Source organism: Gobio gobio (assembly GCF_949357685.1).
Source record: "Gobio gobio genome assembly, chromosome: 22".
Lineage (NCBI taxonomy): Eukaryota > Metazoa > Chordata > Actinopteri > Cypriniformes > Gobionidae > Gobio > Gobio gobio.
The window spans coordinates 1,896,628-1,924,343 of record NC_137118.1 but is presented as its reverse complement, the minus strand read 5'-3'; the positions used below and the strand labels follow the sequence as shown (position 1 = coordinate 1,924,343).

General features: G+C 38.3%; 1 protein-coding gene across 1 annotated transcript; it reads left to right on the top strand.

Annotated features, from left to right (window-relative positions):
- The first annotated feature begins 9,638 nt into the window (after positions 1-9,638).
- On the top strand, positions 9,639-26,800 carry cfap298 (cilia and flagella associated protein 298). Its single transcript, XM_079804709.1, has 8 exons — positions 9,639-9,695; positions 10,443-10,602; positions 20,475-20,642; positions 20,720-20,787; positions 20,871-21,029; positions 23,034-23,165; positions 24,114-24,209; positions 26,247-26,800. The coding sequence occupies exons 2-8, from the start codon at positions 10,464-10,466 to the stop codon at positions 26,355-26,357; spliced, it is 873 nt and encodes a 290-aa protein (XP_079660835.1). The 5' UTR covers positions 9,639-9,695; positions 10,443-10,463; the 3' UTR covers positions 26,358-26,800.
- Positions 26,801-27,716: the final 916 nt, after the last annotated feature.

Sequence of the window (27,716 nt, the reverse complement as noted above, 5' to 3'; positions counted from 1 at the left end):
ACAGAGTCCCAGGCTGAACTACACGTGAGTTTTCCCGCTGCGCCACGCCCCCTTGTCCTTCTATCCGCCAATCAGAACACGGCTCCCTATAACGTCTCGTGTAAGTGCCTGTCATTCACTAAAATACACGTTTGCTGTATACAAATCTGACAGGGCTCACCTTATTTGGCTGAGATGAACTATATATAATGGATCTTTAAATAAGACTTTGTGTTTTGATGACCATGTCTTGACAAATTTTTTTAATTTTATAAAGCATAAAGAAACAGAACAGTGAACGAAATTCTAGGTCTAATTCTAGTTGGGAAATAATCCTTTTGGGACTATTTGCAAACAATATTTGCTTCAAATATATTATTAATCCCGAGAATCTTCGCAGTAGTGAATAGATACATTAATCCATAGTAAATGTTTGTATTCTCCAGTGGTCTAGTGGTAGAATTTTTGCCAAACGTCGCAAAGGTTGCGGCTTCTAATCCGCTCTCAAATCTTTTTTTTCTTCTTCATTAAAATCAAAGATGTTCATCAATGATTGTATATTAAGAGCAGGGACATGTTTGTGTGCATTTCACCGAAATAGAGTCTCTCCACAACGGCATTAAGCGATAGATTGACACACTCGTCTGTGTGTGAAGACTGTGCACGAGCCAAGAGACAACGTAAACCCCGCCTACTTTGATTTGATTGGCCATCTCAATCATTTTGACATTGACGAGCGCTGTAATGCTGCGTTCACATCAAACGCGAGTAGAGCGTCAGGAGCGAGTGATTTCAATGTCAAGTCAATGGAAAGGCACGATAGACGCGTTTCTGCCTCATTCGCGTGTCCAGTTTGCGTGAATGATGCGAATTTTAAGCAAATTGAGCGTCTTGCGAGATACACACGAGTGGTGCTTTTTGTGCATTCACGCGTTTGAAGCGAATTCGCGTCTGACGCTTGAGTTGAAAAATTTGAACTTTGGCGTCAATTTGCGCCGCGTTAACCAATCAGGAGCCTGATTGCGGTGAAGTGACGTGATGAGAAACCCGCATAATTTAAAAATACTACTATTATTGTGTCACAACAGGTAGTTTTAAGACTTTTTCAGGTGAGAATGTAGTTGTTTAAAGCTCAAATCTGTGGTTTATTTATAAAGAGAGCGCCTATTTAAAAAATATAATCTTGCGTTTTTTGAGTTGTGAGATCCAGGCGATCACCAGACGCTCAGCGCTCATTAACCCCAGCGAGAACAGCCTTTCCTCGGCTAGACTAGATCACTGATGGTGCATTCACACCGGACGCGAATGAAGCGTTTCGCGCAAGTGATTTACATGTTAAGTCAATGCAAAGACACAAATAGACATTCTGTGGCGTGATTCGCGTGAGTTGAAAAATCTGAACTTTGGCAGATATTCGCGCCGCGTTAACCAATCAGAAGCTTGCTCTAGTAGTGACAACAATGAAGAGAAAATCTGGTTTATATTAATCATATATTATCTGTTTCAGGCAAGTGTGCATATGATTATCACTGTGATAACATTAAATTACATGAAACACAACACAGTCTGTTTTTGTTAAATGCAAGTTTATGTTTGATCAATAATACAAAAGTATAAGTAAAAGGTATAATAAGCTACACATGAAATAAAGCAAACAATTCAGTCAAACATTCACAGTCAGCGCTAGTCGGCTACAACGCTAACGTAAAGTTAAATAGCCTAAAAATGAGAAAGTAATGAAACTTCACTTTGCCCTCAGCCTAAACGATTCGCCAGGGAACAAATTATAGATCCATGAGAGCAAAGATCGGCCGTTAGATCAACACAAGACGAATTATAGCTGAGACGCCACAGAGACATCAGAGCCAGCGGCAGAAGGACTGGCTGAGGAAAGATGCTCTTACTGGGGTTAATGAGCGCCGCTGATCCACTGGAGCTCACACACACACACACACATGTTTGTTTTTGTGAAATGTGAGGACATTCCATAGGCGTAATGGTTTTTATACCATACAAACCGCATTTTCTATTCCCTTACACTGACCCTGCCCCTAAACCTAACCCTCACAGGAGACTGTGCAGTTCACTTTCTGTGAAAAAAAACTTGTTCTGTGTGATTTATAAGCATTTTGGAAAGTTAGGACATGGGGAACGTCCTCATATTTCACCCTCTTTTTGTAATACCTATGTCATTATACACATTTGTGTCCTGATATTTCACAAAAACATGCCCACCAGATCACATGTTCAACTCCACACACACCAGATCACATGTTCAACTCCACACACACCAGATCACATGTTCAACTCCACACACACCAGATCACATGTTCAACTCCACACACACCAGATCACATGTTCAACTCCACACACACCAGATCACATGTTCAGCTCCACACACACCAGATCACATGTTCAGCTCCACACACACCAGATCACATGTTCAACTCCACACACACCAGATCACATGTTCAGCTCCACACACACCAGATCACATGTTCAACTCCACACACACCAGATCACATGTTCAGCTCCACACACACCAGATCACATGTTCAGCTCCACACACTCCAGATCACATGTTCAGCTCCACACACACCAGATCACATGTTCAGCTCCACACACACCAGATCACATGTTCAGCTCCACACACTCCAGATCACATGTTCAGCTCCACACACACCAGATCACATGTTCAGCTCCACACACACCAGATCACATGTTCAGCTCCACACACTCCAGATCACATGTTCAGCTCCACACACTCCAGATCACATGTTCAGCTCCACACACACCAGATCACATGTTCAGCTCCACACACTCCAGATCACATGTTCAGCTCCACACACACCAGATCACATGTTCAACTCCACACACTCCAGATCACATGTTCAGCTCCACACACACCAGATCACATGTTCAACTCCACACAGACCAGATCACATGTTCAGCTCCACACACACCAGATCACATGTTCAACTCCACACACACACACACACCAGATCACATGTTCAACTCCACACACGCCAGATCACATGTTCAGCTCCACACACACCAGATCACATGTTCAACTCCACACACACCAGATCACATGTTCAACTCCACACACACCAGATCACATGTTCAGCTCCACACACACCAGATCACATGTTCAGCTCCACACACACACACTAGATCACATGTTCAACTCCACATACACCAGATCACATGTTCAGCTCCACACACACCAGATCACATGTTCAACTCCACACACACCAGATCACATGTTCACCTCCACACACACACACCAGATCACATGTTCAACTCCACACACACACACACCAGATCACATGTTCAACTCCACACACACACCAGATCACATGTTCAACTCCACACACACACACACACACACACACACACCAGATCACATGTTCAACTCCACACACACCAGATCACATGTTCAACTCCACACACACCAGATCACATGTTCAGCTTCACACACACCAGATCACATGTTCAGCTCCACACACACCAGATCACATGTTCAACTCCACACACACCAGATCACATGTTCAGCTCCACACACACCAGATCACATGTTCAACTCCACACACACCAGATCACATGTTCAGCTCCACACACACCAGATCACATGTTCAACTCCACACACACCAGATCACATGTTCAACTCCACACACACCAGATCACATGTTCAACTCCACACACACCAGATCACATGTTCAACTCCACACACACCAGATCACATGTTCAACTCCACACACACCAGATCACATGTTCAGCTCCACACACACCAGATCACATGTTCAACTCCACACACACCAGATCACATGTTCAACTCCACACACACCAGATCACATGTTCAACTCCACACACACCAGATCACATGTTCAGCTCCACACACACCAGATCACATGTTCAACTCCACACACACACACACACACACCAGATCACATGTTCAACTCCACACACACCAGATCACATGTTCAACTCCACACACACCAGATCACATGTTCAACTCCACACACACTAGATCACATGTTCAACTCCACACACACACACACACACACCAGATCACATGTTCAGCTCCACACACACCAGATCACATGTTCAACTCCACACACACCAGATCACATGTTCAACTCCCCACACACCAGATCACATGTTCAACTCCACACACACCAGATCACATGTTCAACTCCACACACACTAGAGGTGTGTTCGACATCGGCTGCGGCTGGAAGCAACTGATCGGCGAGAGTAGCCGCGTGCAGGCGGGGAGGAGCTGCAAACACAGACGTGAAGTCGGACACTTTCTGCTTCCCGCAGTGACGCTCGCGCTGTGTCTGCACACTTTATCAGCTGAAGTGAAATAAATGCAATATTTGGCAATACACAGATGTTTCAGAGACATTATTGTCATGTAATACTTTATGCACTGCTTAATACAGCGTGTGTTTGTACAAGAATAAAGTTCAACATATAAGCCTACACTATCAATGAAGTGGGGTCTATGTTTTTAATTAGTTATATTTTGATAAACATGACAATATAACATCGCGACTACATGAAATGAGGTTTTACTGTTATAAAAAACAGATTTGTGCGCATTAGTGGAGCTGAAGGTTTTAGAATAAACACGAAACACACGTCATCGCTGTCATGCGGTGAATCTGGCCAATCCTGGAACAGCTGTGTCGTCATCAGAGTCCGTGCAGCCTTGTGCAGCTGCTCTGGAGAAACTGCACTGGCTGTAATCGCCGGCTGCTCTCGAATCGCTCTCGCGGCACTTTGTTGACATACGTCACTGTCACGTGGCGTCGGCGCTGCCTCAAGTCGGACAAAATTTCTAACCGGCATGCACTGCTTCAAGTCAGCCGCCGATCGGTCTGCGCATCGCTGGGTGAAGTCGAACAAGCCTTAGATCACATGTTCAACTCCACACACACCAGATCACATGTTCAGCTCCACACACACCAGATCACATGTTCAACTCCACACACACCAGATCACATGTTCAGCTCCACACACACACCAGATCAAATGTTCAACTCCACACACACACACACACACACACACACCAGATCACATGTTCAACTCCACACACACACACACACACACACACACACACCAGATCACATGTTCAACTCCACACACACACACACCAGATCACATGTTCAACTCCACACACACCAGATCACATGTTCAACTCCACACACACCAGATCACATGTTCAGCTTCACACACACCAGATCACATGTTCAGCTCCACACACACCAGATCACATGTTCAGCTCCACACACACCAGATCACATGTTCAACTCCACACACACCAGATCACATGTTCAACTCCACACACACTAGATCACATGTTCAACTCCACACACACCAGATCACATGTTCAGCTCCACACACACCAGATCACATGTTCAACTCCACACACACCAGATCACATGTTCAGCTCCACACACACCAGATCACATGTTCAACTCCACACACACTAGATCACATGTTCAACTCCACACACAGCAGATCACATGTTCAACTCCACACACACCAGATCACATGTTCAACTCCACACACACCAGATCACATGTTCAACTCCACACACACCAGATCACATGTTCAACTCCATACACACCAGATCACATGTTCAGCTCCACACACACCAGATCACATGTTCAACTCCACACACACCAGATCACATGTTCAACTCCACACACACCAGATCACATGTTCAGTTCCACACACACCAGATCACATGTTCAACTCCACACACACCAGATCACATGTTCAATTACACACACACCAGATCACATGTTCAGCTCATCACACACCAGATCACATGTTCAGCTCCACACACACCAGATCACATGTTCAACTCCACACACACCAGATCCCATGTTCAACTCCACACACACCAGATCACATGTTCAACTCCACACACACCAGATCACATGTTCAACTCCACACACACCAGATCCCATGTTCAACTCCACACACACCAGATCACATGTTCAACTCCACACACACCAGATCACATGTTCAGCTCCACACACACCAGATCACATGTTCAACTCCACACACTCCAGATCACATGTTCAACTCCACACACACCAGATCACATGTTCAACTCCACACACACCAGATCACATGTTCAGCTCCACACACACACCAGATCACATGTTCAGCTCCACACACACACCAGATCACATGTTCAGCTCCACACACACCAGATCACATGTTCAACGCCACACACACCAGATCACATGTTCAACTCCACACACACCAGATCACATGTTCAGCTCCACACACGCCAGATCACATGTTCAACTCCACACACACCAGATCACATGTTCAGCTCCACACACACCAGATCACATGTTCAACTCCACACACACCAGATCACATGTTCAGCTCCACACACGCCAGATCACATGTTCAACTCCACACACACTAGATCACATGTTCAGCTCCACACACACCAGATCACATGTTCAACTCCACACACACCAGATCACATGTTCAACTCCACACACACCAGATCACATGTTCAACTCCACACACACCAGATCACATGTTCAACTCCACACACACCAGATCACATGTTCAGCTCCACACACACCAGATCACATGTTCAACTCCACATACACCAGATCACATGTTCAACTCCACACACACCAGATCACATGTTCAGCTCCACACACACCAGATCACATGTTCAACTCCACACACACCAGATCACATGTTCAATTACACACACACCAGATCACATGTTCAGCTCATCACACACCAGATCACATGTTCAGCTCCACACACACCAGATCACATGTTCAACTCCACACACACCAGATCACATGTTCAACTCCACACACACCAGATCACATGTTCAGCTCCACACACACCAGATCACATGTTCAACTCCACACACTCCAGATCACATGTTCAGCTCCACACACACCAGATCACATGTTCAACTCCACACACACCAGATCACATGTTCAGCTCCACACACACACCAGATCACATGTTCAGCTCCACACACACCAGATCACATGTTCAACTCCACACACACCAGATCACATGTTCAACTCCACACACACCAGATCACATGTTCAGCTCCACACACGCCAGATCACATGTTCAACTCCACACACACCAGATCACATGTTCAGCTCCACACACACCAGATCACATGTTCAACTCCACACAAACCAGATCACATGTTCAGCTCCACACACGCCAGATCACATGTTCAACTCCACACACACTAGATCACATGTTCAGCTCCACACACACCAGATCACATGTTCAACTCCACACACACCAGATCACATGTTCAATTACACACACACCAGATCACATGTTCAGCTCCACACACACCAGATCACATGTTCAACTCCACACACGCCAGATCACATGTTCAAATAGCATGTTCAAGAGCTCATGTTAAAATGGCCAACTTTACAGCAGAAGAACACATGTTTACAGTCTGGGACAAACTGTGCTTTTGGTCTGTACGGCTAATGTTGCCCTTCATGACGACTGTGAGGGGGGGAATGTTTTTATAACTCATTCGTTTACATTAAATAAAGCCTTAAAGCTCTGCATAATTAAGGGCGTGGCCACTTTGAGTGACAGGTGGATTGCCGTTTGTCTGCTGTCTGTTAGTCCTTAGCTCCGCCCACGTCCCGCCTCTTTGCCCATTTTCTGTTATCCGGGAGTGACGCGCTGCTAAGATGGCGACGGCCAGCTCGACCCGACTTTACGCTTCAGAACTGCTCTTCAGATCCTATGGGAGACGTCACGGACACACCCATATTTATTTACAGTCTATGGTTGCGACGATTCCCCTCATGTGTACTTTGATGGGCGTTCCTCAGGTTTACCGCTATGGGCTTGGTTTTGATCCAGCGGGGAATGTTGTGTTTTTAGAACGCGAGAGACTTCCCCCAGTCTCCATATGCTCTACTTCTATTAGATAGTCGCGTCGCGTTCAACGGATTTATTTGCATAAAGACGCTACATTATTGAGGGATTACTGATTATGAACGTTACTATAGCATGAAGCAGAGCATCATATATTAAAGCGCCTTTGGTGTTTCCATGGTTTCAACAAAATAAAAGCGGAAATGGAGGGAAACGCGGGTATATAATGTCATAGGCGATTCACGGACATGGACCTGTCCTGGTTAAAATAGCTTATTTTCCTGGATTTAAACATTCTGGGAAACATTAATGTAAGTACTACAGGCTTTCCTGTAGCTCAAACAGTAGAGCATGGCGCAAGCAACGCCAAGGTCATGGGTTCGATTCCCAGGGAAAGCAAGAACTGACAAAAAATGTAAAATGTGTACCTTGAATGCAATGTAAGTCGCTTTGGATAAAAGCGTCTGCCAAATGCATTAATGTAAATGTAAAAATGTAAGTACACAAGTCAATAAAATATATAACACTGTTCTAGTGGTTTTTGGATATTTAAATCTAAAAATCTTACATATTGTGCCTTCAACTTTGAAGAGATTATTGACAGGGCAGTTTACATAGATATCCATAATAAAGGCCTTTATTATGGATATCTATGGCAGTTTAAGTCTGTGACAGGATGCACGTGACTAATAACCACAGAACTCTCCGTTAAAGACTTAGTTATTACGAAGTATATGTCTCAAAGATGGCCTACTCTACTTTTTCTTCACAAAAAGAGTTTAGAGTTTAAGTTAAAAGACTTTGAGGGCGTATATAAGTAGGCGCACCGCTGCTTCCTGATGGCCGAGTCTCCCCCTGTCGTTTAAAAAAATATAGTACAACGGCGAGTTTGAGGAGGTGCGCGCGCAGTCAGTGGAGACTCGCGCTGCGGAGATGTACGTAGATATTTGAATACGTAGATGCCTCATTTAACCGCTCCAGTCACGTCGACGCGCCCGCCATTTTGGAACGGCCAACACTTCCGATGCTGTCATCACTCTCAGTAAAAGATGCCACAACACTTGTGATTTATTATATAATATTTATTAATATATATACATATATTAACTCAATATTACAGGTTTTTAACTATGGCATTGTTTTAATGTTGTGTTAGTTAATGCATTCTTGATGTATTGTGTTAGTTTAGCTATTATAATGTTGGCCACCGGGTGACACCCAAACTCCATTATAATTTTTATGCTTATTGTCACAAATGAATACATTCATATCACAATACCACTTCTATCCATACCTATCAATAATAGACTATTTATTTGGTCAAAGTTAGAGAAGGATTTGATCGTAAAATACTAATGTTTCGAAACTGCCCACATTTCAAAGTACTGCAAAACAGATTTTTTTTTTTTTAATTGAAGCTTTCAAATGATACCTAGTTTATGATAACTACTTAAACTACTCAGTGGTCAATAATATTTATAAGGTCTTTAACCAATATGTTTAGCATATGCAGAATTATCTACCATTAATGATAAACTAAATCATATGAAATCATCTGCTTCAGTCAATTGCAGATATAGATATTCATATATGCACGCGTAAATACGGTTGGAGACGCACAGGAAACTTTCTAATATCACACGACCGGCTAAAGTTGCGGACGGCTATATAGAAACTGTCGCTAATGAGGCATCTATGTGTATATATCTATGGCCGAAAATATAAACACGGCTGAAGAGACTTTTATTTTGAAATTGTCACTTCCTGTGGAAGCAGTGTCGCCTGTGTCTGTAAGTATATCTAGTAAATATATTTGAATGAATCTTATAGTGGAAATTGCTGTAAAATCATTATTTATCGATTTAAATTATTCCTATTACCTGTATTATTAATGTCACGCCTCAAATTCATATTTTCTGTGACGAGGCCGCACAGCATTTCTAGAATATTCGTTTAACACACACACACACACACACACACACACACACACACACACACACACACACACACACACACACACACACACACACACACAAGCAGTGAATGAGAGTATACTATACATTAAACATATTTTTGTGTCCCCGTTTGCTCAAATAGCACAAGGAAAAACTCCATCACAATAGTGATTTCACAACTTTCAAAAAGAGGGAAAAAATAAAGTGAGATTGATTGATAACGGCAGTGAAAAGAGAGAAATATGTTAATTTTACCGTCACTAAGCACCCTCACATCAGCGTTAACTTTTTAATTTGATGAAAAAGTAATATATATATATATATATATATATATATATATATATATATATATATATATATATATATATATATATATATATATATATATATATATAAATGAAAATACTAAAAACTTTGCAGGATTTACGATATTGATGACCGATAAAACGCGTCATCATAGTTGCGGGTGCCATGGCAACACACTCAAACAGTACGAGTCTCCTCAGAAAGGTCTCCCTTGTCGTCCGGTGGTTATATATCTACTTTCCCTTCAGATCTCATAATTATAATATCTCTACACAGAACTGATTCAGCTCGTGAGAGATGGTTCAGCTGCACGTCAAGCGAGGAGACGAGAGTCAGTTTCTCTTCAATACTACAGTGGATGTGTCGATCGAGACACTGAGTCGGGAAATCAGCGCGATCTACAATGGACGATTAAAAGTGGTCAGGATCTGCTCTGGTATGTGTGTTTATGGTGCAAAACAGTCAAAACGCCTCACATTCTCTGGGTTAGAGAGTTCATACGCAAATGGCTTTAAAATACGTGTATTGTGTAAGTGGCAGTTACAATTTAAAGGGATAGTTCACCCAAAAATGAAAATTATCCCATGATTTACTCTCCCTCAAGCCATTCTAGGTGTGTATGACTTCCTTCTTTCAGACGAACACAAATAATAAAAATGTCCTGGCTCTTCTAAGCTTTATAATGTGAGTGAATGGGGGATGAGATTTTGAAGCCCAAAAAAGTGCATCCATCCATCATAAAAGTGCATCCATCCATCATCCATATTTAAAACTTAATAAACTATAATAGCTAGCACTTTTTTGATGGATGGATGCACTTTTATGATGGATGGATGCACTTTTATGATGGATGGATGCACTTTTATGATGGGTAGATGCACTTTTATGATGATAGATGCACTTTTATGATGGGTAAATGCACTTTTAATGATAGATGCATTTTTATGATGGATAGATGCACTTTTATGATGGATAGATGCACTTTTATGATGGACGGATGCAGTTTTATGATGGATAGATGCACTTTTATGATGGGTAAATGCACTTTTATGATGGATAGATGCACTTTTATGATGGGTAAATGCACTTTTATGATGGATAGATGCACTTTTATGATGATAGATGCACTTTTATGATGGGTAAATGCACTTTTAATGATAGATGCACTTTTATGATGGATAGATGCACTTTTATGATGGATAGTTGCACTTTTATGATGGACGGATGCAGTTTTATGATGGATAGATGCACTTTTATGATGGGTAAATGCACTTTTATGATGGATAGATGCACTTTTATGATGGGTAGATGCACTTTTATGATGGATAGATGCACTTTTATGATGGGTAAATGCACTTTTATGATGGGTAAATGCACTTTTAATGATGATAGATGCATTGTTATGATGGATAGATGCACTTTTATGATGGGTAGATGCACTTTTATGAGGGGTAGATGCACTTTTATGATGGATAGATGCACTTTTATGATGGATAGATGCACTTTTATGAGGGGTAGATGCACTTTTATGATGGATAGATGCACTTTTATGATGGGTAGATGCACTTTTATGATGGATAGATGCACTTTTATGATGGGTAGATGCACTTTTAATGATGATAGATGCATTGTTATGATGGATAGATGCACTTTTATGATGGATAGATGCACTTTTATGATGGGTAGATGCACTTTTATGATGGATAGATGCACTTTTATGATGGGTAAATGCACTTTTAATGATGATAGATGCATTATGATGGATAGATGCACTTTTATGATGGGTAGATGCACTTTTATGATGGATAGATGCACTTTTATGATGGACGGATGCACTTTTATGATGGACAGATGCACTTTTATGATGGATAGATGCACTTTTATGATGGATGGATGCACTTTTATGATGGATAGATGGGTAGATGCACTTTTATGATGGGTAGATGCACTTTTATGATGGATGGATGCACTTTTATGATGGATGGATGCACTTTTATGATGGATAGATACACTTTTATGATGGATGGATGCACTTTTATGATGGGTAGATGCACTTTTATGATGGATAGACTCACTTTTATGATGGGTAGATGCACTTTTATGATGGGTAGATGCACTTTTAATGATGATAGATGCATTCTTATGATGGATAGATGCACTTTTATGATGGATAGATGCACTTTTATGATGGGTAGATGCACTTTTATGATGGGTAAATGCACTTTTAATGATGATAGATGCATTTTTATGATGGATGGATGCACTTTTATGATGGATGGATGCATTTTTATGATGGATAGATGCACTTTTATGATGGGTAGATGCACTTTTATGATGGGTAAATGCACTTTTAATGATGATAGATGCATTTTTATGATGGATGGATGCACTTTTATGATGGATGGATGCACTTTTATGATGGATAGATGCACTTTTATGATGGATAGATGCACTTTTATGATGGGTAGATGCACTTTTATGATGGGTAAATGCACTTTTAATGATGATAGATGCATTTTTATGATGGATGGATGCACTTTTATGATGGATAGATGCACTTTTATGATGGGTAGATGCACTTTTATGATGGGTAAATGCACTTTTAATGATGATAGATGCATTTTTATGATGGATGGATGCACTTTTATGATGGATGGATGCATTTTTATGATGGGTAGATGCACTTTTATGATGGGTAAATGCACTTTTAATGATGATAGATGCATTTTTATGATGGATAGATGCACTTTTATGATGGATAGATGCACTTTTATGATGGGTAGATGCACTTTTATGATGGGTAAATGCACTTTTAATGATGATAGATGCATTCTTATGATGGATAGATGCACTTTTATGATGGATAGATGCACTTTTATGATGGGTAGATGCACTTTTATGATGGGTAAATGCACTTTTAATGATGATAGATGCATTTTTATGATGGATGGATGCACTTTTATGATGGATGGATGCACTTTTATGATGGATAGATGCACTTTTATGATGGGTAGATGCACTTTTATGATGGGTAAATGCACTTTTAATGATGATAGATGCATTTTTATGATGGATAGATGCACTTTTATAATGGATAGATGCACTTTTATGATGGATGGATGCACTTTTATGATGATAGATGCACTTTTATGATGGATGGATGCACTTTTTATGATGGATAGATGCACTTTTATGATGGATAGATGCACTTTTATGATGGATGGATGCACTTTTATGATGGATGGATGCACTTTTATGATGATAGATGCACTTTTATGATGGATGGATGCACTTTTTATGATGGATAGATGCACTTTTATGATGGATAGATGCACTTTTATGATGGATGGATGCACTTTTATGATGATAGATGCACTTTTATGATGGATGGATGCACTTTTATGATGGATGGATGCACTTTTATGATGGATAGATGCACTTTTATGATGGATAGATGCACTTTTATGATGGATAGATGCACTTTTATGATGGATGGATAGATGCACTTTTATGATGGATAGATGCACTTTTATGATGGATGGATGCACTTTTATGATGGATGGATGCACTTTTATGATGATAGATGCACATTTATGATGGATAGATGCACTTTTATGATGAATAGATGCACTTTTATGATAGATAGATGCACTTTTATGATGGATGGATGCACTTTTATGATGGATGGATGCACTTTTATGATGGATGGATGCACTTTTATGATGGATGGATGCACTTTTATGATGGATAGATGCACTTTTATGATGGATGGATGCACTTTTATGATGGATGGATGCACTTTTATGATGGATGGATGCACTTTTATGATGGATGGATGCACTTTTATGATGGATGGATGCACTTTTATGATGGATGGATGCACTTTTATGATAGATAGATGCACTTTTATGATGGATGGATGCACTTTTATGATGGATGGATGCACTTTTATGATGGATGGATGCACTTTTATGATGGATGGATGCACTTTTATGATGGATGGATGCACTTTTATGATGGATAGATGCACTTTTATGATGGATAGATGCACTTTTATGATGGATGGATGCACTTTTATGATGGATAGATGCACTTTTATGATGGATGGATAGATGCACTTTTATGATGGATAGATGCACTTTTATGATGGATAGATGCACTTTTATGATGGATGGATGCACTTTTATGATGGATGGATGCACTTTTATGATGATAGATGCACATTTATGATGGATAGATGCACTTTTATGATGAATAGATGCACTTTTATGATAGATAGATGCACTTTTATGATGGATAGATGCACTTTTATGATGGATAGATGCACTTTTATGATGGATAGATGCACTTTTATGATGGATAGATGCACTTTTATGATGGATAGATGCACTTTTATGATGGATGGATGCACTTTTATGATGGATAGATGCACTTTTATGATGGATAGATGCACTTTTATGATGGATGGATGCACTTTTATGATGATAGATGCACATTTATGATGGATAGATGCACTTTTATGATGAATAGATGCACTTTTATGATAGATAGATGCACTTTTATGATGAATAGATGCACTTTTATGATAGATGGATGCATTTTTATGATGAATAGATGCACTTTTATGATAGATGGATGCACTTTTATGATGGATAGATGCACTTTTATGATGGATGGATAGATGCACTTTTATGATGGATAGATGCACTTTTATGATAGATGGATGCATTTTTATGATGGATGGATGCACTTTTATGATGGATGGATGCACTTTTATGATGGATAGATGCACTTTTATGATGGATGGATAGATGCACTTTTATGATGGATAGATGCACTTTTATGATGAATAGATGCACTTTTATGATGATAGATGCACTTTTATGATGGATAGATGCACTTTTATAATGATAGATGCATTTTTATGATGGATAGATGCACTTTTATAATGGATAGATGCACTTTTATGATGGATAGATGCACTTTTATGATGAATAGATGCACTTTTATGATGATAGATGCATTTTTATGATGGATAGATGCACTTTTATAATGGATAGATGCACTTTTATGATGGATGGATGCACTTTTATGATGATAGATGCACTTTTATGATGGATGGATGCACTTTTTATGATGGATAGATGCACTTTTATGATGGATAGATGCACTTTTATGATGGATGGATGCACTTTTATGATGGATGGATGCACTTTTATGATGATAGATGCACTTTTATGATGGATGGATGCACTTTTTATGATGGATAGATGCACTTTTATGATGGATAGATGCACTTTTATGATGGATGGATGCACTTTTATGATGATAGATGCACTTTTATGATGGATGGATGCACTTTTATGATGGATGGATGCACTTTTATGATGGATAGATGCACTTTTATGATGGATAGATGCACTTTTATGATGGATAGATGCACTTTTATGATGGATGGATAGATGCACTTTTATGATGGATAGATGCACTTTTATGATGGATGGATGCACTTTTATGATGGATGGATGCACTTTTATGATGATAGATGCACATTTATGATGGATAGATGCACTTTTATGATGAATAGATGCACTTTTATGATAGATAGATGCACTTTTATGATGGATGGATGCACTTTTATGATGGATGGATGCACTTTTATGATGGATGGATGCACTTTTATGATGGATGGATGCACTTTTATGATGGATAGATGCACTTTTATGATGGATGGATGCACTTTTATGATGGATGGATGCACTTTTATGATGGATGGATGCACTTTTATGATGGATGGATGCACTTTTATGATGGATGGATGCACTTTTATGATGGATGGATGCACTTTTATGATGGATGGATGCACTTTTATGATAGATAGATGCACTTTTATGATGGATGGATGCACTTTTATGATGGATGGATGCACTTTTATGATGGATGGATGCACTTTTATGATGGATGGATGCACTTTTATGATGGATGGATGCACTTTTATGATGGATAGATGCACTTTTATGATGGATAGATGCACTTTTATGATGGATGGATGCACTTTTATGATGGATAGATGCACTTTTATGATGGATGGATAGATGCACTTTTATGATGGATAGATGCACTTTTATGATGGATAGATGCACTTTTATGATGGATGGATGCACTTTTATGATGGATGGATGCACTTTTATGATGATAGATGCACATTTATGATGGATAGATGCACTTTTATGATGAATAGATGCACTTTTATGATAGATAGATGCACTTTTATGATGGATAGATGCACTTTTATGATGGATAGATGCACTTTTATGATGGATAGATGCACTTTTATGATGGATAGATGCACTTTTATGATGGATAGATGCACTTTTATGATGGATGGATGCACTTTTATGATGGATAGATGCACTTTTATGATGGATAGATGCACTTTTATGATGGATGGATGCACTTTTATGATGATAGATGCACATTTATGATGGATAGATGCACTTTTATGATGAATAGATGCACTTTTATGATAGATAGATGCACTTTTATGATGAATAGATGCACTTTTATGATAGATGGATGCATTTTTATGATGAATAGATGCACTTTTATGATAGATGGATGCACTTTTATGATGGATAGATGCACTTTTATGATGGATGGATAGATGCACTTTTATGATGGATAGATGCACTTTTATGATAGATGGATGCATTTTTATGATGGATGGATGCACTTTTATGATGGATGGATGCACTTTTATGATGGATAGATGCACTTTTATGATGGATGGATAGATGCACTTTTATGATGGATAGATGCACTTTTATGATGAATAGATGCACTTTTATGATGATAGATGCACTTTTATGATGGATAGATGCACTTTTATGATGAATAGATGCACTTTTATGATGATAGATGCACTTTTATGATGGATGGATGCACTTTTATGATGATAGATGCACTTTTATGATGGATAGATGCACTTTTATGATGGATAGATGCACTTTTATGATGATAGATGCACTTTTATGATGGATAGATGCACTTTTATGATGATAGATGCACTTTTATGATGGATGGATGCACTTTTATGATGATAGATGCACTTTTATGATGGATAGATGCACTTTTATGATGAATAGATGCACTTTTATGATGATAGATGCACTTTTATGATGGATAGATGCACTTTTATGATGAATAGATGCACTTTTATGATGATAGATGCACTTTTATGATGGATGGATGCACTTTTATGATGATAGATGCACTTTTATGATGATAGATGCACTTTTATGATGGATGGATGCACTTTTATGATGATAGATGCACTTTTATGATGATAGATGCACTTTTATGATGGACAGATGCACTTTTATGATGGATAGATGCACTTTTATGATGGATAGATGCACTTTTATGATGATAGATGCACTTTTATGATGGATAGATGCACTTTTATGATGATAGATGCACTTTTATGATGGACAGATGCACTTTTATGATGGATAGATGCACTTTTATGATGGATAGATGCACTTTTATGATGATAGATGCACTTTTATGATGGATAGATGCACTTTTATGATGGATGGATGCACTTTTATGATGATAGATGCACTTTTATGATGGATGGATAGATGCACTTTTATGATGATAGATGCACTTTTATGATGGATGGGTAGATGCACTTTTATGATGGATGGATAGATGCACTTTTATGATGGATAGATGCACTTTTATGATGAATAGATGCACTTTTATGATGATAGATGCACTTTTATGATGGATAGATGCACTTTTATGATGATAGATGCACTTTTATGATGGACAGATGCACTTTTATGATCGATAGATGCACTTTTATGATGAATAGATGCACTTTTATGATGATAGATGCACTTTTATGATGGATAGATGCACCTTTATGATGATAGATGCACTTTTATGATGGATGGATTGATTTTTATGATGGATGGATGTACTTTTATGATGAATAGATGCACCTTTATGATGATAGATGCACTTTTATGATGGATGGATTGACTTTTATGATGGATGGATGCACTTTTATGATGGATAGATGCACTTTTATGATGGATGGATGCATTTTTATGATGAATAGATGCACTTTTATGATGGATGGATGCACTTTTATGATGGATAGATGCACTTTTATGATGGATAGATGCACTTTTATGATGAATAGATGCACTTTTATGATAGATAGATGCACTTTTATGATGGATGGATGCATTTTTATGATGGATAGATGCACTTTTATGATGGATGGATGCACTTTTATGATGGATGGATGCACTTTTATGATGGATAGATGCACTTTTATGATGGATAGATGCACTTTTATGGTGAATAGATCCACTTTAATGATGATAGATGCACTTTAATGATGATAGATGCACTATAGATGCACTTTAATGATGGATGGATGCACTTTTATGATGAATAGATGCACTTTTATTGCACTTTTATGATGGATAGATGCACTTTTATGATGATAGATGCACTTTTATGATGGATGGATAGATGCACTTTTATGATGGATAGATGCACTTTTATGATGGATAGATGCACTTTTATGATGGATAGATGCACTTTTATGATGGATGGATGCACTTTTATGATGATAGATGCACTTTTATGATGGATGGATGCACTTTTATGATGATAGATGCACTTTTATGATGGATGGATGCACTTTTATGATGGATGGATGCACTTTTATGATGATAGATGCACTTTTATGATGGATAGATGCACTTTTATGATGATAGATGCACTTTTATGATGGATGGGTAGATGCACTTTTATGATGGATGGATAGATGCACTTTTATGATGGATAGATGCACTTTTATGATGAATAGATGCACTTTTATGATGATAGATGCACTTTTATGATGGATAGATGCACTTTTATGATGATAGATGCACTTTTATGATGGACAGATGCACTTTTATGATGGATGGATAGATGCACTTTTATGATCGATAGATGCACTTTTATGATGAATAGATGCACTTTTATGATGATAGATGCACTTTTATGATGGATAGATGCACCTTTATGATGATAGATGCACTTTTATGATGGATGGATTGATTTTTATGATGGATGGATGTACTTTTATGATGAATAGATGCACCTTTATGATGATAGATGCACTTTTATGATGGATGGATTGACTTTTATGATGGATGGATGCACTTTTATGATGGATAGATGCACTTTTATGATGGATGGATGCATTTTTATGATGAATAGATGCACTTTTATGATGGATGGATGCACTTTTATGATGGATAGATGCACTTTTATGATGGATAGATGCACTTTTATGATGAATAGATGCACTTTTATGATGGATAGATGCACTTTTATGATGGATGGATGCATTTTTATGATGGATAGATGCACTTTTATGATGGATGGATGCACTTTTATGATGGATGGATGCACTTTTATGATGGATAGATGCACTTTTATGATGGATAGATGCACTTTTATGGTGAATAGATCCACTTTAATGATGATAGATGCACTTTAATGATGATAGATGCACTTTAATGATGATAGATGCACTTTAATGATGGATGGATGCACTTTTATGATGAATAGATGCACTTTTATGATGGATAGATGCACTTTTAAGATGAATAGATGCACTTTTATGATGGATGGATGCATTTTTATGAAGGATAGATGCACTTTTATGATGGATGGATGCATTTTTATGATGGATAGATGCACTTTTATGATGGATGGATGCACTTTTATGAAGGATAGATGCACTTTTATGATGGATAGATGCACTTTTATGATGGATGGATGCACTTTTATGATGGATGGATGCACTTTTGTGATGGAAAGATGTACTTTTATGATGAATAGATGCACTTTAATGATGATAGATGCACTTTTATGATAGATAGATGCACTTTTATGATGGCTGGATGCACTTATGATGGATGATGCACTTTTTTGGGCTTCAAAATCTCATCCCCCATTCACTCCTATTATAAAGCTTGGAAAAGCCAGGATATATTTTTAGTGTATCTCCGATTGATTGTGTTCATCTGAAAGAAGAAAGTCATATAAACCTAGGATGACTTGAGGGAGAGTAAATCATGGGATAATTTTAATTTTTGGGTGAACTATCCCTTTTATCTAATGCTAGAAGTACTCACAAGTGTAAAAATGCAATTCCTTTCAGTGTTTTAATAGTTAAACGTTTAATCGCTCATTAAAGCACAACCATGATCCTTTTCATTTGTATCTCCATAGAAATCCCAGAGCTGGCAGATCATGGGATCTCTCTTCCGCCAAATATGCAGGGCCTGACCGATGATCAGATCTCGGAGCTCAAACTAAAGGATGAATGGGAAGATCGCTGCACTCCCAGCGGTGGAGCTGAGTTTCAGAAGGATGAGCTTGGATGTCGAAATGGACATGGTAATAATGTCACATTTAAAGTTTAAATACTAATTGCCTCATTAATTGCTATAACTCTTCTCTACCTTTCAATTTAGCTCCAAACGGGAGGATGAAAGATGTTTTAAGGAAAACAATGGAGGAAGCCAAAGCTTTAATCTCAAACGTATGAAGCTGTTTTTAATGTAGAATACTTCTAAAACGCAATATATTGTTATCGCTCTGATATGTGTTTTCTTCTCTCTAAAGAAACAGGTAAAAGCAAATGTGTGTGTTACGCTGGACATGGTCCAAGAGGCTCTAGACCAGATGCGAGGAGCTGTGATGATCGTTTATCCAATGGGATTGCCTCCACACGATCCAATTAGGATGGAGTTTGAAAATCAAGAGGATCTTACTGGACGACAGGTATCTGAGATTTTCCTCATTTAAAATTCTGTCATCATTTAACACTCATAGACTGTAAACAAATATGGGCGTAGTGTCCGTGACGTCTCCCATAGGATTCTGAAGAGCACAGGGTTTCTTGAAAAAGTCTAGAATTTAAAAATCAAAATTTTAGGCCTTAAAAAGTCTTAGATTTGTGGAATTATTCAGTTCTAGGTCTTAAATAATATTAAACAGGTCTTAATTTTCCTATGTCCATGTAACGCTACCTCTAATGCTCGTTGAAATGCTATAGAATGTTTTGTTTTTTAATTCGTGGTGTTGTAGTTCTTTCTTTCGCTAGTCCAAATATAATTTGCTGTATTACGACTACAAATGAGACCAATATGTAACTTATATTGCAGCTAATCAGCTTTCGTGTTATTGGCACGAGTCTCTTTCGGATTGTACCACTGACACATAAAATGGATTTTATTCTTCAGCTAATAGTCCTCCAGTTTTTCGCATTTCTGCGATAACTAAATACAATGAAAACTCAACAATGCTTTTTTTGCTGGTCTTGCATAATTTGTAATTTCACTGCAAATGGCAAGAAACCAAAATAAACAAGATTTATGCATTTGGTTTGTTCTATTGTCATGCGTGACTATTGTGCATCTAATATAATACATAATAAAGTAAATGTGGTATCCTAATTATGCAAATGTATGGAAATTACCACCACAAATTCAGTCATTTTTTTCTAAAAAAATCACAAAAAACAGCGAAATCCTGGTGGGATTGAGCTATGGGGAAGTTTATCCATTTGTTCAATTTGAATACATTTATTTACTTTGCAAGTAATTTCGTGACTGCATTTCCTTTAAATAGGTCTTAAATTTAATTCATAATGGTCTTTAAAAGGTCTTAAAAAGTCTTACATTTGACTTGGTGAAACCCTGGAGCAGTTTTAAAGTGTAAAGTCGGGTCGAGCAGGCCGTCGCCATCTTGTCAGCGCGTCACTCCCGTATATCAGAGAATGGGCAAAGAGGCGGGACGTGGGCGGAGCTGAGGTGACGATTAACAGGCAGCAGACAAACGGCAATCCACCTGTCACTCAAAGTGGCCACGCCCTTAATTATGCAGAACTTTAAGGCTTTATATAATGTAAACGAATGAGTTATAAAAACACCCCCCCTGAAGAAAAACAAGTGAAAAAGCATAAATAGGATCCCTTTAATCTTTGGGTGGAGTATTCCTCTTGAATATGCATATTGAACTTAAGCTGTAATACTGACTAGTGATGCACCGATCATGATTTTACATGGCCGATTCCGATACCGATTTATTAATTTTTTTACACAATAAAAGAATGAAAGTATACATGGACAAGATGTTTATTTGTAGGCTATTTAACAGGCTAAATTGGCTTTTGGCCAATGAAAACAAGTCCGCAATCTGAAATCAACGGGAAATTGAGTTTATGTGAAACAACACAATCAACACACATTTAACAATCCAAACAAAGATGTTACTTAAATCAGCATTTGTTTTTAAATTCAGTGTAAAGAAACCAGTGAAATTAAATAAAACCAAAGTATATAAATACATTGTTCCAAAATGTTAAATCAAATCATGTTTAGTGCACAAAGAGAGGCCTACAGCAGGTGCTTTTTAAATCAAATTAAGTCAAAGTAATTTTGAGGTAAAATAAAAATGATCATCCTATACATAACTGATAGTATTTCATTTCAAAAGTGCATGCATGTTCTTCTTTACAAAAAGAAGTACTTCGGCTTTGTCACAAGTTAGTTTCAATTCTCATCCGATCCAACATGTGGGTTAGGGTTAGCCCTGTCTCTTCCCTCGGTTCTCCAGTTTCCTTTTGTAACACACAAGTGACATGTTCGCGAATGATTGCAATATAGGCGTATGTGCACACCGTCTGGTTGCCGATCGCGCGCTAGAAGCGAAAACCGGCCAGTTCCGTTTTTTTGGCCGGTCAACCGGTGCATCTCTAATACTGACGAAGTCTCTCCACCTCAGGCTTCATTACAGGTGATCCCAGAGGAAGAAGCTCAGCTGTGGTGGGCGTCTAAAGAACTGCAGAGGGGCAAGAAGCTGCAGGATTATGTTGGGAAAAATGAGAAGACAAAAATTATAGTGAAAATTCAGAAAGTAAGTGTTCGGTGTGAAGTTAATTTCTTTTTTTTGTGACCATGATCTGGGGCCATTTGCATAAACATATATCCATTATGTTAAGACTGTCTTAAAGGGGTCATGAACTGCATTGTTTTATAATGTTTCCTGTGGCGCACTTATAACAAATTATTTTTACATCAAAAAAGGTCATAATTTAGAAATAATACGCATTTTTGCTACGCTGATTTGAACGCTCTGTTTCACATCTGCTGTGAGACTTCAGTGTAAATGCCCATAGCTAGTATTACATGTGACTGTACATGAATCATTACATATCAGAAATCACAGGTCTCAGATCAGGCATTAGAATGAACACGGTTACTCACATGTTGTGGCGTTACTGTCGAGTCCATATGGTAAAAGTCTGCGGCGAAACTGCGACTGATTTCCCAAAGAATCCACAGTGAAATGTAGCGAACACAAATAAATAATGCTCAACTGAGACGTTCACATTGTTGAGAATAAATCAGCTCATTCCTAGCATTAGGATCCTTTGGAAGGTCATGTTATTTTTAGTCAGTTCGTCTCTCCTCGTCATCTCACTAACACTCCAGTGGGCGGGGCCAAAGCTGTGATGATGAAGTGGGCGTTGATCTTCTTCTGCAGAGGCGCTCTTTCACCATCTATTATAGGCTCATCCACAACGAGTCCATCTCTGGGCTCGGGTGCAATAAAAGCTGTTTTTGGACTAACAATTCTTATAATATGATGACCTTTAATATGTCAAAAGCTTGATTTCTCAGTTCATGACCCCTTTAAGAGCTAGTATGACCAACTAGCAGTTAGTTAGGGGTAATCACTCAGTCTTACTAGTCTTAGCAGTTTATGCAACCCTGTTGTTTGAACCTATCTACAAAGAATGTAATATGGCCCTGGTTTTCCATAAAATGAAAACTGATGACCATTGTTGCATGTTCACTTTAGAGAGGTCAGGGGGCACCGGCGCGAGAACCTCTGGTCGGTGAAGAAGAACAAAAACAGATGATGCTGCATTATTACAAGAGGCAGGAAGAACTAAAAGTGAGTGGATTTGTCTTTATTTTATATCCTCATTGTATAATATATTATGTGTGTTAGGGATGCAACAAAACAGTTAGTCCACGGTTCAATACACACCTCGGTTTTTAACCACGGTTTGCGGTTCGGTTCTGATGGCTTGTTACTTCAGTTTTTTGCTATTCTATTCTTAGACGACAGGAACAGCAAGAGGTTAAGGAGAAAAAAGACTATTTTAATTGCAATACTCTTTCTTTATTTTACTTAAAAGAATTGAAAACCCTTACTTAAACTTAAAACTTTACTTGAAAAAAAAAACCCTAGTACACATTCCTAGTGTATTGTAAAATATAAAATAAATATATATATAAAGATTTACACTGGCAGCTCAGAGCTGTACAGCAGCATTTAAGTATGAAATTGAATGAATAAATGTAAAAATAAAACACTATATAGACTTCACTATAAAATATACATTGATTCTTAGCTGTTTTTCAGTCAAGAGCAGTGAGTGATTTTCTTTTTGTCTTTTGTTGTTGTATTAACATTAAAGGGATATTTCACTCAAAAATATAAATTCTGTCATTGAGAAATGAATACAGGTTTGGAACAACATTAGAGTGAGTAAATAATGACATCATTTTAGAGGTGAACTGTCCCTTTAAGGACGGCGTGTTCACTATAGGCTGCGCTGCTGTCAATTAAGACCTGCACACATCTAATATACACACACACACGATTTTACTTTCACTTTAGACATAACCGACTGTGTTTATGTTAACCTTGTGTGTATTTGACAGTATTAGCGCAGTAGTAGTAAGTAGTAGTAGTAAGACAGTCTTACTACTACTACACTAAGTAATCAGACTACTTAGTCCAGTAATCACGTGTTTGACAGGTGTTTAGTGCGCACGCTCGGAGAAGCGCATGTTAAAACACGCGAATGAAATGTTTAACCGGCAAGGCTTTAAAACGCATGCAAATAATGAACTTTGGTTATTGTGAATATCTATAGTGTCCCGTGAGCAGTGTTGGGAAAGTTACTTTGAAAAGTAATGCATTACAATATTGCGTTACTCCCTTAAAAAGTAACTAATTGAGTTACTTAGTTACTTTTTAAGAAAAGTAATGCGTTACGTTACTTTTGCGTTACTTTTGTGTTACTTTTTCTCACCTGGGCTGGGCTTGCTTTTTAGTTTTGTTTTTTAATAGCAAAAAAAGTCCTTTTTTGTGCAAATGTAAAGACCTCTTCATACCAAAATTGAAATAATAGGCCTCAGGCTGAGGTATAAATGTGCTGCCATTCTGGATAATGGAAGAATAGGACGCAGGAGAAAAATGTTTTACCAATAAAAACAAAAAATCTAGTAATTTTTGCTCATGGCTTAACTGAATCATCAAAGGTCAGCAGCACGACATTGGTCAATAAAGGTAGATTAAATGCATAAAAATATTAGTTCTATTTAACATTTATATATTTGAGGTTTGAGTATTCTGATTTTGCATTTGACTGATTTTATTCATTTTGAGGAGGACAGAATCTTTATTGTGCGAGTTAGTCTAGAACTACAATAACCATCATGTTTACACACAACGCCTTTCCACTTATTTTTCACAACATGAGGGCAGGAGAGCTGTCAGTCAAATAAATGTGAAAAAGTAACTTGCGTTACTTTTTTGAAAAAGTAACTCAGATATTTTGTTAAAAATTTGAAAAGTAATGCGTTACTTTACTAGTTACTTGAAAAAGTAATATTATTACGTAACTCAAGTTACTTGTAATGCGTTACCCCAACACTGCCTGTGAGTATAACTCTACCACTGACCTGTGATGTGAATGTATGTCGTGTTGTTCAGTATTGGGATGGAGGCAAAGGATAGAATATGTAGAAAAATAATTGATTAAATGCGATTAAAACCGAAAAAAACGCAATTCACAAGCGCGCATTGAACCGTGAATGCTGTACCGAACGGTTCAATATTATATTGAGAATTGTGGCATCCCTAATGTGTGTGTATACATATATTGTCAAATATTGATTGTTTTGCTCTTGTTCATAGAAACTAGAAGAGGCAGATGATGACACACATCTTCAGTCCAATTATTCGGACAGACAGGCCCTAAAAAGACAGTTCCAGGGACTCTCAAATATCAAATGGGGCCCGAGATAGATCGCCACAGAACATCACAGCTACTACTCAGAGACCTCAGACTCTTCCACAGCAGTTTTTATGCAATTCAGTGCCTTCAATACATAAGAAAGGTATCAGTGTGACTGTATGTAAGTGTGTGTAATGCAAACATGAGGTTTCTCTGTGCTGCTTCATTGGCAGAAGGATGCAACACCTTTCCTCTCTTTGTCTGCGCCTCTGGCAGTCGCTCAATTGAAACTCGATGCAGTTTAAAGACAGGATGTTTCTGTGCAGCACAGAGTTCATGCGGAGAGGTTCTGAACGCTAGGCAGGAGATCGGCTACAGTATCAGGAGATCTGGTTTCACTAGACAGAGGTTAGAGGAAAGTCTGATGTTGTGTAATAAAAGAGCATTCTGTTTGTGTTCATTGTACATTTCAATATTATACACTTTTAATTAAAAATGTTTGCCATCTTCTCAATTTGCATTGACTTTCAATCCCTCATGCATTATTCAACAGCTGCTTTACGAGATAAATAAAGTAAGTAAGGCACTTGGGTGTAATTGCTCTATGTTAAAATACTCCTTTAATGGCTTCAAATTAGGTTGATTCCCTTCCCTTTTCAAAACATTCTTCTCTTGTTTGAGCTGCTCAACAAATAGTGTGAGTTTAGGGCGGGGCCATTTGTTGACCAATAGGAGACGAGGGGAGTGTTCAGGAAACCTGTTTGAAGACTAGTGGCGCATAAATTACACACTTCACCTTTAATGGGATAGTTCACCTAAAAATGAAAATTAGCTCATGATTTACTCGCCCTCAAGCCATTCTATGTTTGTATGACTTTATTGTTTCAGACGAACACAATCTGAGTTATATTAAAACATGTCCTGACTAATCCAAGCTTTATAATGGCATTGACTTGATGGGTCGTTTTTGAACTCCATAAAAGTGCATCCATCCATTATAGAAGTGCATCCATCCATCCATCATAAAAGTGCATCCATCCATCATAAAAGTGCATCTATCCATCATAAAAGTGCATCCATCCATCATAAAAGTGCATCTACCCATCATAAAAAGTGCATCTATCCATCATAAAAGTGCATCTATCCATCATAAAAAGTGCATCCATCCATCATAAAAGTGCATCCATCCATCATAAAAGTGCATCTATCCATCATAAAAAGTGCATCTATCCATCATAAAAGTGCATCTATCCTTCATAAAAGTGCATCCCTCCATCATAAAAGTGCATCTATCCATCATAAAAGTGCATCTACCCATCATAAAAAGTGCATCTACCCATCATAAAAGTGCATCTATCCATCATAAAAGTGCATCTACCCATCATAAAAGTGCATCCATTCATCATATAACTGCTCCCCACGGTCCACAT